Source organism: Mastacembelus armatus, chromosome 13, assembly GCF_900324485.2.
Source record: "Mastacembelus armatus chromosome 13, fMasArm1.2, whole genome shotgun sequence".
Classification (NCBI taxonomy): Eukaryota; Metazoa; Chordata; class Actinopteri; order Synbranchiformes; family Mastacembelidae; genus Mastacembelus; species Mastacembelus armatus.
The window spans coordinates 9,637,381-9,654,353 of NC_046645.1; the positions used below are offsets into that span (position 1 = coordinate 9,637,381).

A 16,973-nucleotide genomic window follows, 5' to 3' on the forward strand; every position below is an offset into this window, starting at 1 on the left:
ATTCAGCTTCCTCTGACCCGTCAAGTTGGACCAAGACGTGACAGATTCATCGGCCTTTCAAAATAAAAGCACCGCTCTTGCTCAGTCATCCGCTGCACGTTTGTTTGTAAAATGTATTTTAATACGAAAGTCACAACCGGAAGCAGCGTTTTGATTCTGCCCAGTCTGACGTCAGTGGTGCGCAGGCATCCCCTCTGCACTCCGGTGTGTGTGTGTGTGTGTGTTTGTGTGTGAAGCGTGTGTGAGTGTGAGTAAACACAGCTCGGTTCAGCTCCTGTTAGGAGCCAGGGCCAGGTCAGACTGCAGCACAAAGTATCAGGCTGGACTGTGCTCGGGGGCCGCTCACATGTGGACATGGCAGCCGAGTCCGCCCGGAGATTCACCAAGAACCTGCTGAAACCGGGGAGCGCGGCGGAGATACGGCAGACAGCATGTAACGCAGTCAGACACTCCGCAGTGACGGTGAGTGGACCCGTATGAATTGGTGGGGGGGGAATGGTGGTAGTGGAAAAACGCATCACCACCTGTGGGCCCAACGCATTTACTTCTGTGAGCTGCGACTGAATTACATTTGATAGGATCATAATCGTCTGTGCTGGAGCATTGACATTCATGCTGCATCTTTGCAGGGGATGGACACATGCAGCAGTAGCAGCAGCTCGGTGCAGCAATGCTGTTCACCTTCTATCGATCCTGCAGGGGGGAACAATTCAATAGCCCACGTCTCAAACGAATAATGCTCAGTAGGTGCAGGAATCGCCACATTTCTCTCCACTACATATCAGAGAGGATCCGCCTATTGGCCCGTAACGTGGCTATAAAGTCGTGGAGCCTATCATATTCCCCCGTGGGTCGGGAGTTTTCACCGTGGCTGGATGAAGTGAATGAAATGCAGTAAATAGCGGCGTGGTAGTAGGATAGTAGTCTGTATGCGGCATGGCACAGACAGCGGTTAACATCTGCCCGGCCGTGCACTGACACACGCCAAGAAAAATGGAGGGAGCAACAGAGGAAGGGAAAGGAGGAAGATGAGCTGGGCTTGATTTATGAGCCGTTATATTATCGGGCTATTTTAATATCACATCGTGAAAAGGGACGCGTCAGTGGGTGTGTCGGTCCTTAAATCCAGAAGCTCTGATGGACACAGTAGGGAGGAGGGGCAATCTAGGAAAAATAAAATAGGCACACACACACTCACACACACAAGGAGAAGGATTTGTGTTGTGATGATGCTCTTTTGATTCATCTGGGAGAGGACCAATGTATGTGTGTGTGTCCATTTGCATAAAGAAAGGTCACTCCACTCCAGTCTTTGTGATCCTACTCACCATCCTCTTCACTGTGGTGTTAGTGTGTCAGTGGGACACCAGCAGAGCAGACAGACAGCAGTGAGAAGTGGCAGAAGAATGGATTATAATGTGAAAGAATTGAACAGACTCTATGAGCAGCCATGCAGCGGGTCAGCTCAGTAGATCAGAACACAATACAGTAACACAGGCCTTAAAATAAAATCAGGTTCACTGACTATACATTTGTCATGTCCCTGACTGGAGTACAGCAGCATAGTTCATATTGATTCATATTGAATGTGTTTATAGACTTGTGTTGCTGTCATGTAGGGCACAGATACATTATATAGTAACATCATAGTGCGGCGCTTCAGCACTGAACCTGAAGTTACATGTAGTCTGTGGTGGTAGAAAGGAAGTCAGAATTATACGAGAGATAGATGAAGAGAGGTAGTCACGGTATCTAAGCCTGAAACAAGAGGTACTCCACCTCATGTCTCTCCATTATCACCAGTGTTAAATACTTTTATGCTAATTTAGTAATTACCCAGTAAAAGTCTGTCAGTACATTAGTATTCATTATTAAAGTCCTCAACCATTAGGCATGTACAGTACCGTTGCTGTGTTTCACAGTTAACACAGAGTACAGACTTGCTGTTGTGCACGATGGCTCACTGTCACGCTCATACACTTTTGTAAGACACTTTTAACACCTGTGCTTCGGCTGCTATGACAAATCGAATTGTCTCCTGCGTGTGAAAAAGGTCTGGTGTGGAACATGCTGATCTTCGCATTGAGTTGTGTATCATGAATAGCCTACAGCTCCAAAAAGAAATATTTTCTACAAAAGAGGAATCAATTCCCAGTTTTATAGAGCAAGTGCTCAGGGGTTTTGCGGAACTGATGATCATGAATGCTGTTGGTTTAGCTGAGTTTATATATTCTGATCTACATTTTTTTTTTGGAAGATCAGATGAGAAGCAGTTAAACAATAAAGTAACCAAATGGAGAAAGAGAAAGTAATCCATCACTTAGATGCAAACCATCCTGAAACTCCAGCATTGCTAAGAAGTCATATTAATTTCAAATACTACATGCTATGACCTAATACCCCTGAACATATTAAAGGTATAAATTAAATTGTAAATTGTATGGCAGAATCTGTACTTGGTGACAAATGGGTAATACAGTATTTCATGTATATGTTACTATAATGCCTGCCTCTATGTGGAATTTACCTAACCATTTTTTGCAAAGCTGTGTGGTTTTTATTTGCTAAAAGTGAGAAATGAAAGAGGAAAGTATGACTGTTACTCTGATGATCTACATGAGTAAGTGCAAAGACACAGAGCTTGTCTTTCTCATCTTTCAGTGGAAGACCTTTCTATATTTTATATGTCTGTAATGCTAAAAAAAAAAAAAAAAACCAAACATAATGACTTTAAAGTCATTCTGTGTGCAGATTGTGGAGACAAAGAGGGAGGGGAGTTGGGTAGAAGAACAAGCATGTGTTTAAATGTGCAGGTTAAGTGTGTGTGTAAATGTCCATAGGCACTGAGTGTGCCTGTGTGGGCGTAGTGTAAGTGTGTTAATGCATGGCCTTTGTTGATGAAAGAAAGCAGGTCAGCAGAATCAGGCCCTATGGCATAACATTAAGTGAAGCGTGAGCCACTTTTTCCTCTGTCACTGACGTCCTCTCACTTACCTAATGTGACCCCCACCCAACAACGACTTTACCCCCCATCACTCCTAGTCTTGACCATTTCCCATTTTTAAGTAACTTCTGACACTGTTTTCCTCTGCGATTCTCACTGTCTCACCACTCTGCATGGGTCCCCAAGTCATATATATATATATATATATATGTGTGTGTGCATTAGCATTGCATACATGATACCTGATAAATCTGGCGCATCCTTTAATACCCTCTGATGAACTGCTCTGTGAAATGCATTACTGCTTTCTGACTGCTTCACTGTTTCTCATAGTGGTCAACCCACCAATCCTCAAATATGCAGGGAGCGTGGAAGGGTAGACAGACACTAGAATGAAGGATATAATGGTGGTTAAGTTTTGCTGTTTTAAAAATGTAGTTTGTTATTTCAGTGACCATGGGATGTTTTCCATTACATCTTTCCTGGCTCCTGTCTGGCTTTGAGCTTTTGTACAGCAAATAATGAAATATGAAATAAAAACATTAACTTGTAACACATTAACACCAGATTTTATACCCACATCTGCTGATTGTTGGCACCAGAAAAGTGTGTTTATTATGACTCTCAGCGAAAGTGAGCAGCATAGACACAAGTGTCATTCCTGTTGTGCATGTCATACCATGCCTCAAGGATGCCAGCTACACTAACCCCACAGCCGGAGATTGGGGCCAACATGCCCACCCTGGTGTCCCACTGTAGCTCAGTTTATTTGCCCAATAGCACAAGGTTGCTTGTATGCAGTCACCAGCACTAGTTGCTTTAGGCCATATGCATGCTCATGCCTTTCCACATGGAATCCAGTTTTCCGTGTTATTTCACCGTTGTCCTGGCAGATAATGCTACTCTAAATCCTTGGCATCCTCTGTGCCCTTATGGTACTACTAGCTTCATGCCAGATCACATGTTGACTATTTGTTTTGGTGCCTGATCTCACTATCCAGGCATGTTCTGTAAAAATGTCCATTTTAAATGTAAGCAGTGTTCATTGTGCTGTCATAAAGATGGCCCTGTAATTCTGCCAATTTTACCTAGCAAGTACAATAATTTTCCCTAATCTAACTTATTAATTACTAATCAGTATATAAACATCACCCTGCTGCTGACTGTTGACTGCCACTGACTGTTACAAATAAGTTTTAAGTTTGCTATTAATGTTGCTGCAAATAAAAATTATTTCCATGATTGATTAATGATCTACAGATTATTTTTCCATTAACTGATCAATGTTAAGTCTGCAAAATGAGTTAGAATAGTCAGAAAGGTAAAAAAAATTAAATGAACATCAGCCCCAGGTGATATTCTGAAATTGCTTAATTTATCTCACCAACACTCCAAAACCTGAAGCACTTGTTTCACAATGATTAAAACTTTCCAGTAATTTACAATGATATAAAACCTGAAATGTCACGGGTCTTTAAGGAATTTGCTCTTTTTGCTTCCAAAATGACAAAAAATGAATCGATTAGTGGGTTTCTTGTTAAAGTGCTTAATTTTTTTTTGCTACTTTAAGAACTTCCAGGAAGGTAGAAACTCACTACGCATGTAGTTTTTTGGAAACTATTTGACAATGATGTAAAATTAATGTGACTTGTAGTTAATGGCCTTCAACATAAAAACCCCTTTGGTATTCTGGTCCTTTACCACAATGCGGCCCACCTCCTGGCCCACTAATCACCAGAGGGCTGTACAGTGTGTGTTCTTTGGCTTTAATGCTAAAAATCAAAAACACACTCTCACACTGCAACATACAGAAAGAAAGTCACACATTGCATAATATTACATATGACCCAAAACTTACACTCGTATGTTTCAAATATTAAAATAGGTATTCATATTTCACTGACCTCTTTTACCTCATTTATTTTCTTTTTCACTCCATTTCAAGCTTTATTCCATCTGTTATGTCTCACTTTGTACATGGAGACAAAAACGGGATGTTTGTCAAAATCTGTTAAGAATCTCGTCTCCTGGACTGATTTTTGCCTGTCATTGCATCTCTTTTCTGTTAAGATGAGGATAAGCCTTTATTTCTGTGTGTTTGGGGCTTATATCAGTAATATTCTGCATGTGTGTGTTTCTTCTGTAAAATAATTGATAATATGTCTGTCTGGAGCTAAAATCTATGTCACACAGCATTCTGCAGTTATTTGTTGGATGGGTGGCACACTGGGTAGATGTACCCCAGTGAAATGTTGTGAGTGTTTGTTGGAGGGGGGGGGGGCTATGCTGTCAGTCTGACTCTGATCTCTCCTCATGACACACCATGTCGGCCGCCTGGGGTGCATTGTCCATGACTGCTGACCTGTTTGTCCTGCATACATGCATAGCAGCATGGTATGTCTGTGTTTGTGTGACTGTATGGTGGTTGTGGTTTAACAGCAAGTCACTTAGGCAGCACGAAAAGCTTGTTGCATGCGTATGGCCTTGTAACTGCTTTAGATCTGTGTGAGTGTGGTTTTTCTTCTTGATTTGACCACAGCTGCACTGCTCTATTTCAAAAAGAGAGTTGCCACTGTTAATCAGTGGTTGGCGGCACGCGGCACCAACTAATATGCCCGTCTCGTGCGAGTTAGTCAAATTGATAATGCTGAAAAATCAATTGTCCCAGAGGAGAGAAACTGGTCAGATTATCAGTAATTACTCTCCCACCATCGTCCCTCTGTTACCGCGGCAACAGAGAAAGGTCAATTAGGATGGAATTCTTACAGGAAGCAGTCCTATCACTCCTCACTTATCTCTACTTTTTTCCCTCTGGTACATCTTATGTCATTTGTTGCCCTTCGGTTCCCATGCTCACTCATGAACAACATACAAGATGCAAAAATGAGTTTGGTTGTTTGTGTAGCTGCTTGTATTCAAATTACATTGTTGTGTCTTTATCCTTCTAGGTTTTGTTTTATTCATCTCTTTAGCTTCTTTGTAGTTAGGTTTTTGCTTACAAGAGGACTAGTCCAGACTGTATTCTGGCTGTCGCTGCTGAGCGAGATCTGCACTGATCCTGACATTTCTGTCACATGCTTCTTATTACTGTACATCTGGACCGAGCCAAGGTAGGGCAGGGACAGGAGTAGAGCTGGAGCCAGAGTCAAGCTTATAATTGGGTCAGATATCATCAGTCCTGTCATTTTAAAGAGGTAGACCTTAAAGAGGGGAAAAGCAGGGAAAAATGAGGGAGGAAGGGTGAGAAGAGGAAGAGACAGATTCAGTAGTAGTCTCAGAGGAGTCTACTGCAGATAACATGTCCTCTTATAAACACCCTGTCCTGCATGTGCCTGAAGTTGTGTCTGTACCGTAGGTGTATGCAATTACATGTTTAACACAAACATTTTTAAGTGCTGTATTTGCATGACATGGTATCTTATTTGCATGAGCAACTCATTTTTTTGATTGTGCAATGAGAATTGGTGCTCTAAATTGATATTTTTCCATACTAGCAACTCTTCAGGTCACTGTGTTTCTCCATGTAAGTGTTCCAATTGTTGAGAAAAGTCAGGTTTCACCTTCAGCACAGCATTTTAGGACAGAAAATATAAGTCCCATAGAGTCCCATAGATTTGAATATAAAGCTGTTCAACATATCAAAACAACATTTCCTTGCTTTCCAATAAAATATAGTTATTCTCTTACATAAGTTGGGGTTTTGAAACCATCCCATAGCTGGATCGTGTTAGCATGTAAATAAGACTTGAGAGAAAATAGACTTTCCCAATGAGAACAATTAAGAATCAATAGAAGTTTTACAGTGGGAGTTTACAGAATGATTATTAGGATTTATAGCAGAGGTGGGTCACCTCGCCTAGAATAAAGATCACATCTGCTGAGATCACAATAACACACAATTAAAATATAAATAAGGAGTGACGGTGTTTCACACAGCAAATGGTAGTGTCTCTGGGTCCTTTTTTAACAAATGTGGTTCCTGTTAACAAGGGGAACTGATCATAAAATGAAATGTAATGTGAACATCGTGGACGGTTATTGCTTTATTAGTATAGCTAATTATTACCTTTAGATGGTGTCTTTGATACAGAATTTTCCATTACGTTTTGGCAGTGGGTGTAAACCATTTATTTTGTGTGGCTTATAAGGTCCACCGCTTTAAGACCTATTAGTAGCTGATGTATGACACTTGTCATGATTTGCACATTCACCATCAGAGGCACCTCATCATGTGTGCACTGTATCACATCACTTTATGTGCATTCATTTTAAACTGTATATGCATTGAACCAGGATCTGAAAGTGTTTTGTGCATCTTTCAAATGACAGTGTGAGAAAGGATGTCATGCTTGCCCAGCCTTTTTCACCCCATGTACACTGAACAATTCAGTGTGCGGCATTGCTGAGAAGCCATGGTGCCTTTGTCATGCACTGCAACTTCAATGTACGTTCATATCATTTTAGAGATTTTATCAGCGTGGTGATATTTATTCTCTCCCTCCTTACAGACCACACGTCACCCCTCTCCTCTATTCATACTCTTACTTCTTTGTGTCTCCTTACCTCTCCCTCTTATATTTTCACTTCTTAAATTCTGCCTCCCTCTGCTTTCCTCCCTCTCGTCCCTTTTTTTTTTTTCCTCTTGCTTTTCCATCTCTACATGAATTCACTAATTGTCTGTTTCCTTTCTGGTCCGTTATTCTTTCTTCAAAATCAGCTGGATTGCATTCGCTCAGCTCTTCAGTTTTGGCTCCTTATTTTGAGTGAATGCTTCTAGTGTCACCGGTGTGTGTGTATATACATTCAGACAAGAGAATAGAGAAGGGGATTAGAGGAGATGAATAGCTCTTTGACATTTGTTGTGACTGAACTGCAGACGACTAAGCCATGTTTGCCTGATAACAGTAGGGCCGTGCACTGCCAGGCCTTGGTGCGTGTCTGTCCCCATCTTCTCAGTGACTCATTCAGAAAGAACAGAGAAATAAAAGCAAAGAGAAGAGAAAAGGGAACACAAATCTAAGCCTGTCACTAGTGACACTGTCTCCTGCTGAATTCCCCTACTGTTTGAACTCTGCATGATGATGCACAGTGAGCTCAGTAGTGTAGATGAGCACGGGAAATTATTTTTTTCCCCTAAAATACATGTAGCCTTGCAGTGTCAGGCAGCAGAGTTTGCTGGATTGTATTAGAAGACACAGGGTCTGTTTAGTCTAGGTAGGAAAACTGGATAGAGAAAGCATTTGTCTGTGTGTATGTCAGTGTTTCTGAGGAGGGTCACATGAGAGGAGGATGAGAGAGAGAAGTCCCCAGGGCTCCATGCATTGTGCAAATGTACGTTCACAATAGACTCATTGGAGAGGCTTCACAGCCAGTGAACTGCTCCATTCAGGCTGAGCTGACCAGGCTTTGCCTGACTGGAGCTTAACTTTTATCCTCCCTCTCTTTCTGTAAAGCTCTCCATCCAGCTTCACCATCCCGTCCCATACCTTAATAGACACCCCTGTCCACCCATCCACCCAGACTCTTTTTGCGGACCCCAAGGAGGGGTTGATGTCAGGGGTGGTGGAGGGCGAATCCACTTCACATGCTGGACTAAGAATAGTTCAGTGGCTCTCTGCGAGTGAATTGCAGTGTTGTGTCTCTCCCTCACTCTGCATTCCAGAGTAGGATGCCTGAATATGCTACTGCCATTACCGTCCGACCCCCTGTGCCCTGCTGCCCTTGCCCTGTTGTATCTACACACACATTAATACACACTGTGTGGCAGCTATACATGATGTGGACTTTCCCTAATTAACAGTCTTCATTGCCTAGACAGGGTGAAACAGAGCAAGTACCGGAGTGATCAAATTAAGCAACAAATTGGCAGGATGTAAAGAAATTGTATCAGATCCTACCATGAGCACAAGTCCTTTCTCGAAATCGACAAATATTACAACAGAACCATGTTTTTCTTACATGACTTTTTCTAAGATCCTTCTTTTTGTCTTTTCCCCTTAACCATTTCCCTGTTGGCTTTGATCCACCCGGCTGACCCACCAATAATCACGTCTGACTGCATCTGTCCCTATGGCCCTGGTGTCAGACAGTAAAACAGAAAGAGAGAAAAAAACAGCCATTATTATAATTTCATCACTAGACCCGCTGCAGTTACTCACATCACCCCACACATACTGTACACGAAGATAAAGGTGAACACTTGCATACACAGACATTATGTCTGCAGTGTCTGTGTCCCTGTTAGAAATAGAACAGATAGTTTTCACTTACAGACAATGTGTGTTATCTTGTGTGGTAGAGTACATAAGAACAAATAGCTGGCATAACTGCTTATAGCACAAGATAACTGGCTGTACTTTCAAGATATGGCTGTGGTTAACGTGCATAGATGCTTGGTTTATTTAAAAAAAAATAAAAATTCTTCACTTGTGATTTCCTGGCACTTTTTTTTTTCTTTTTTGAACTGATACCACAAACACACCATATCAATTTTCGTTAGCCAGTGAGCTTAGCTTAGCATAAACATTGGAAACCTTGTGAGCTGGATAGCCTACATGGGCGTTTATTCTGATGCTTTCTCTCAAACCCAGTCTTTACACTCTAGATCTGTCAGTCTGCTTTGAGATATAATATCCTGTCCTCACTCTGAACTCGTCCTCCTTGCACTCAGGCCACTGCTGCACGTTCACAAAGCCTCTGATCTCTGCTCTCGCTCCTAGAATGTTGGCCAATGAAGCGATCACGCCCACCTAGATGGTGCATTCGCTTTACATACTTGGATTTCACTCCATTTCAGAGACAACTGGTTGTACTTGTTCTTCTTCTAATCACATTTATCTGAAAACTTTAATTACTTTTCAGTCAGATGAATGAAACAAAATGCAGTATCATCATAAAAGCTAAAAGATGGTGCTCTAACAAAAGGAATCAACCCCCATACATAAGCCCAAGTCTTCTGTACCAGTGCCTCCAACATGTTGTATTGTGTTTATTCTGGATAAAAACTGCAGTGTAACATGTGGTTTTAAGGGGCCATACTATTTCTTGGCTGGATACAAATTACAGCTGCCTGCAGGTGGGCTTTATTACTTGGAGACAGGGCTAGTTGTTTCCTCTTAGCTTTATACTGAAGTCAGACTTAATGACTGCTGGCTGTAGCTTCATATTCAGTGTAGAGACATTGGAGTCATTTACTGCCGATATGGTTATTAAACAGGACAAAAAGACATGAGTCAAAATGAGAATGGACGTACTTACCAGATGTAATAAAACAGAGCAACTACCTATCACTTTCTGAGTTATTAGGATATGGTCACAGTTTTGGTTTTTTTTCTGTGCAGTAGCAGCAGTGGAGATAGATTTGACACAGAGATGTCAGCTGCACTCGTTGTTATTGCTGCTGCCTGACACAAAGAGCTGTCTCACTGACGTGCGTCCCACAGGAAACATAGCCCAGAGCCAAATCGCTCAATAAATGAAAGAGGTAAAGGTGAGGAAGCAATACGCATATGCTCGATTGTCTGTCATGCTCGTGGGTGCCGATATTAGCGGGAGGTAGTCTGTAGGATTTCTTTTTGCATTTAAAGCCAATACATGCATCTGCACTGGCTCATGTGTATGTCTGCCTCTGTATCTTTCTCTGCGTACATCAATTTTGTGTGCCTTAAAAGTCAGCCAAAGGGCTGAAAGGGGATCTGTAAAAGAAATAACTGAGCAAAAAAAAAAAAAAAAAAAAAACATGGGGCGGAAAGGGAGACAGAAGAGGGATTTTGAGACTGTAAGAGAGGGAGAGAAATTAGGGAATCAAGAAGGGATGGCAGAAAGGGGAAGAGGTAAGGGAGGATGATAGACATGAAAACGCAGGAGGAAAAGTCTTCAGAACAGCTGTGTCCTCAGTCTAAACTGGGACCTCTGGGAGAAGGAACAGTGCTGAGTGGGCGTCTGGTAGATAGTTAGTGCTGGCGTAGAGGTTATGCAGAGGTTACATGTAGGCTTTGTGTAGGTGTCATATGTAGGCGTCATGACTGAATGATTTATTGCAAACTAGGCCTTCAAGTGGGCTTTTTTGTGACTGAGGGTGCAGATTGGGGGTTGGCAGAAAATCTCATGATTTTCATTTCTCACTGATCAGCCTGGAATAAAACTGATATGACTGTTCATAATGTCCTACAGTATAACTGTAATATCCACTGTGTTGGTATGTGTTTCTGGCATGACTGAACAAAAGCAAATATTGGCTTGGCCCCGATTTAGGATGAATATAGTTCAGAACGAGGACGTATTTTTCAGTCTAACAGAGTTACAGGAAACAGAAATCATTAGTGGTAATTGCATAAGGAATAGTTACGATTTCCTTGTGTCACTGGGCCCAGGCATGCACTGGAAGTAGAGTTTTTGGGTCCATCAGTGACCCGACTTATTGGTTGGAGACTTTCTTACCTGGGCAGGAAACAGGGGAGGCATAACAGCTGTGTCCAGATAATATCACAGCGGAAACAACGGATACATGGCAGTGCCTTGGAGAGGTGACTACTGTAGAGGGCTGGTGTTTATTATTTTGTTGCAGGACTCTTTCCAGTGATATCAGGTTTTGATGAACAGATTAATGTTGGCACAACCTCCTCCCTCGAAGGGCCCGTTTCTGTTTCTAATTAATGTTCTCTTGGAGGTTCACGATTAAAGGGACAGCTATCTCCTCAAACCTTCCCTGTAGCATGAGCTGCTCTATCTGTTTCTCATGTAAACCATCAACAACATAGCAATGAGTCACATTTTAAAAGTATACCCTTGTTACCGCACAACCCCACAATCTTGACAGCCTCATTTATTTGCAGAAAGATGACTATTATCGCAAATATTTATTGCAGAGTACATAAGAAGCCGATGACCTCAGCGGCCTAATGCTTGACTGCCGAGGCCCGAAATGAGATTTTGGGGGGGGGGGACAGCAGGGAGATGTGGAGACATGCCACGTGGGAGAGTGAATTAATGAGACACCAACTCTGTGACAGTAGCTGTGTGTCTTTCTGCTGCTGCATGGCTACTAAACAATATTAGTCCTCCGCTTTGAACTTTTCGCAGGCTGGACTTTCCTTTTATGAGTTTCGTTGTGAAGGTGGACGTCACTGAGTGAATGGAAAAGTGATAAAGGCAGCTACACAGGTATAAGGTTTTATTGACTTCATAAATTACATTATATTAAACAAATAAAGAAAAAAAAAAGAAAAACCTTCCCCATTGTACATGCACTTGGCAGAGACACACTACATTTAATAATATTGTAGTGTCTACGTCCAGTTACTCTCCCACTGATTCTTTACCAGTAAGAGCGTGTCTCTGTCAGGCTTTCATATTCTGCATGATTGACTGATATCATAAAAGGGATCTATTGAAATGCCACAGACAGGATTTTTTTCCTACACTAAACTGCAGGTGCTGATCTATGTTAGCTGGGAATACTTTAGACTCCAACACATGTATGTAAGATGGATGTATAGGATAAGAGGTGGGGTTCATTGACTGTTTTCAGGGATCAGAAAGGAATCTGAAGAGGGAGGTGAGTCCAGGGAGAATGAATGGAAATTTTTAACAATACACCCCCCCTTCCCGTCAGTTGTTCCTCACCAACCTCCCCTCTCCTATATTTCCACCTCATCTTGCTCCCTCCCCCAACATCTCTCCTGCCTTGGGACTTGAGTTCTCAGTTAAAGACATTTTAATAGTTTCCTTTTCCAAACAAACCAGCTGCCAGAGGACCAGATAGTATCTCTGGCACACAGCGCCACCTGGAGGTTATTCACTAAAGGCATGGTATTGGCAACAACTACTGTAAACAGGGATGCAGAGACCGGCACAAAGTGACGCACTCCTTCAAATGTCCACATCGCCTGCTGTGTTGAGTTCTCAGCACTAGATGGCATCGGCAGTGTGCTGTAGCTCTTTACTCACTTCTTGCTGTTAACATCTCTCAGACATTACACATGGTCTGTCATCTGGTTTACAACACGACTTCAACAGTAGGGTTGCGCAATTAATTCCATTGCATCAGGATTTATACTTGCGGAGCTACTGTTATGTGAAAATACTTATGCAATGTTTGTATAAAGAGAGTGATCCGTTACATCAAACCTCAGGTTCCTTCAGAAAATAATGCTGCTATGCATAGTGTGACAGGCAGGCACCAGCAGGGGGGGGGGGCGGTGCAGAAACATAAACAAATCTAACATGTGAGACCTGAACTTAATTTGTCATAATGAAGGAATCTCCTCAGGTTTTAACACAAATATCACACTTTTAGTTTTAAAAGTTGGGTCTTTTGTATGGAACTATTTCAGATTCAAAAACAGCTGCTGCACAGCAGAGTCACACCACAAGAACATCTGTGCTCTGACAGGTACCAAGGGGATTAAATGTTTTCTCCATGAATAGTGACTTAAAATCACACTCTCAAGGGAGTTTTAGTTGTTATTTTATCTTGAATCATGCAAATATCGATTTTTAGAATACCTCAGTGCATCAGGTAAAAAAAAACTCAGTTCAGAACCTTTCTTCCTGTTTGTGCTGCGGTGTTGCAACCGCAGGATGAGGTTTTACTGAGAACACATCAGGACAAGTTTGAGAAAGTATTAACATCACTAGCAACACTAGAGTGTTAGATGCAATAGTCACTGCAAATACATAGCAACACCTAGAGCTGCAAACCTGTTGTATTTTATTCCATCAGCTATACTCTCTACTGTAACTACCGGGGCCTCTGAACATACTGGTGAGTTACAAAGTTCATTCAAACCAACAAAGCTGATCTGGAACTTTGTATTTTTCAGTGTTTCCTCGTGACCGTATTTTTTTGGAATGGCTTAGTTCTTTGAATCCTGTTTTGCCAGTTCTGCAAGTGAACACTCACCATCTCTGCAGCATGTCACAGTCTGTATGAGTGTGTGTGCTGTGTGAGAATAAGGGGTTAGTGCAGCCAAAAAGCGGTTGACCCTATGTCCCTCTTGTTGCTCTGTGACTGCCAGGGGCCAAGCTGTAGTTTGCTGAGAATCCAGCCCCCGAGTGACAGCATCCTTCCTGTTGTGGTCTCCATGGGAACAGGAGAGTGTTTTCCAGAGTAAACTCAGTGGAGTTCTGCACCACATCAAACACCGCTGCCATGAGTCAGCCTCCAGCCCTACAGGGACCCTAACTATAGCAGAGCTAACTGCTTACAAGGCAGTGTGCAGGAGTTTTAATGGACTGTGGTTTCCTACTTGGTCTAGTTGACTGAAGTATTTGAAGTCACTAAAATGTTATCTTTCACATAAAAAGTTAACCTGTATGCATATGCAGGGCACACACACTGACATAAAACCCCTGGAAATACTGTATATGGTGTGTGTCAGCTACTTGTCACTTTTAGTGTCATTTAGCAGAATAACAGTTCTAAAGAGAGAAGAAGGATTACAGAGACAGGCCGTGCAGCTGGAAAGCATTAACTCAACAAATGATGGCTGCACACTGCCCTCTGCACCCCAGTGACGTCTCCTTTAACAGACTCGCACACAGCTTCACACCAGTCACAGGCAGCAGAGAAAAGCATATGCAAGGGCCCATGTGCCATACTTGAAGTACAAACAATAGTAAAATTGTGCACACACACATATTTTATTTTAAGCAATTCTTGATCATGTAGAAATTAACTGTGGCTATTTTATTCTGATATTCCTGATAATTTTCTAATATTTCAATTGATGGATGTAAATGGACAAATAGTATGTAACTACTCTGGTGTTGAAATATATTATTATTAGCAACATTTAATGCACAGATGTGAATTCAATAACTATAATTATTAACATTGAGAAATAATGACTACCTTTGTTGAGGTAAAATATGCAGGGCCATACAGTAAGTTTTTATATTGTGTTATTTCCACAGAATATAAAAGGTTAAATTACTTATTTGCCTATTTCTGTCATGTTCTTGTTATTATAGTCAAAAGTAACAGGCCCAGGTACTACCACCATTTCAAAACTTTAGGCCTAGAAAGTTCTAGTTACATACTGTACAAAACTGATCTAAATGATCCAAAAAGAAGCATGACTGAGATACTTTTGGAGTGGTTGGCATTTATTATGACCCCAGTGTTCATAAATTGAGTTAAAGACCAGATTATTCTGTCTCTGACTGTGTGGTGGTACAGGTGTTTGGGGTTTTGTCTGGGGATGTGACATTATTCCTTTAGTTTTTTTTTTTTGTCCAATTTCATCCTGTGATTTATTTATTCTTCTATCCAGCTCTAACTCAAGGACAAGTGTACTGGGAGCTGAGCTGCCTTAGGGTGTATCATCTTAGTGTCTGTCTTACCATTCTCAGTGGCTGTGTTACTTTCCTTATTCCCGTCCATGGACGTACGAGGGCCTCATCACTTATTCAGCATTCACCACCTCATTCTCTGAAAGCTGCCTCAGGTGTTTTGCTTTAAATTCATGTTTGTGTCAAATTCAACCTCCTCCTTTCATTTTAAAATAAGGGGAAATGAAGCAATTACAAAAAGGCGTCTGACAAAACAAACCAGATGAAGGTTGTAGTTATCAAAGCTGTCCTCAAACAACCTTTTGCATCACGACTGCAGTGTTGCTTTTAAAAACATATGCAAACTATTTTGATTTAATGAATGGCTTACAGCATATATGAGGCATGGCTTTATAATGACATAACCATCTTTAAGCAACATGTTTATGCAAAATGTTTTACTCTTGACTGATTTATTAAGTGAAAATGCAGTAATAGTTGAAATTAATTTTTTTTCTTTTTTGCATTTTTTTAGTGAGTTTTATTTCCAGACATGTCTGCATGAATACTTGTAGACATGGCCCTTATGTATTACCAAATGCCACGACAAAGTAAGGAAATTGAAAAATTGCTTATAAAAATACCTCATAATATGCATGAACAGACAAATCCATAAAAAAATTACATAAATGCCATCTCAGCAACAATTAAAATTAGCATTTAAAATTACAGCCTCTCTCAAGGACCTTTGCGTAGCAACGTTAGTACAATTATTAGTTTCAAGTTTCACCAGCGTTTGGATGGAAACATACTTGCTGCAGCCAGTATAGTGATATAATCTGTACTGGAAACAGTGTGAAGGCAGGCAGCATGAACAGCAAGCTAGCTGTTATAACATGGGGACTTAGCTGGCAAACAGAGGACATGGTTGTTTGGGCATATTAGCATGATAAAACCATTGTGGAGGCCTGGCGTACAAACAAAGCCCATCTCTGTGATTCGTGTGTGTTTTAGCTGCTGCTATCAGACATGCTATAAGACGAGCCTCTGGTGAGAGGCAGTGGCTTTGGAAGCTGGTGGGTTGTTTGGTAGGTGGGCAATGATAGTGGGTGTGGTTAATGTTTCTCTTTCTCTAGACTTTGTGCATTGTACTGGACATATGCACTGTCATCTCCCCACGGGTGAGGCACATTAATATTTGTACACTGTGTGGGAGAGGAATTGCAATTGTGTGTCTCTGTGTCTGTTTGTGTGTGTTGTGCTGTTTAAATTTAGCCACGTAAAGCATTATAATAAAGAGCGTTTATGTGGGCGGTTGGGTGGGAATTTCTGTCACGTTGCTATCGACACTAATGACCTTAATCGTGACCTAACAACATCACCATGGTTACCGCCTTCTCACTGCCGGAAGAACAGTGCGTGCAAATGTATGGACCCATACATTAACATATGTGTCACTGAACCGTAGATCTGCTGATGGCAACTGGAGGCAATGCATTCATATATTAAACCATGTAAAATAGTTCCTTTAATAACCTGAGATGTCAGAACTAGCAGTTATTCCGGTTCTTCCATCTACATTTGGAGCTGCATATACATGTTTAAATGTATTTATCTTATAGCCGTGCAATGTAATGCTCATTTATTACTATTATTATTTTTTTCTGCAATAAATTGAATAACTTTAAGTGCATTTTCCAACTGTGGGCTACACAACTTATCTTGAACTTTATATTTATCAATTTTTACTCCCATA

General features: G+C 41.4%; 1 protein-coding gene across 1 annotated transcript in view; it reads left to right on the forward strand.

The window, feature by feature from the left end:
• Positions 1-205: 205 nt before the first annotated feature.
• Positions 206-16,973, forward strand: part of dock10 (dedicator of cytokinesis 10) — a 55,386-nt gene continuing 38,618 nt past the window's right edge. The window contains exon 1 of the mRNA XM_026299305.2: positions 206-462. Coding sequence (XP_026155090.1) covers positions 355-462 — 108 coding nt within the window. The 5' untranslated portion in view covers positions 206-354. The remainder of the gene's footprint in view (positions 463-16,973) is intronic.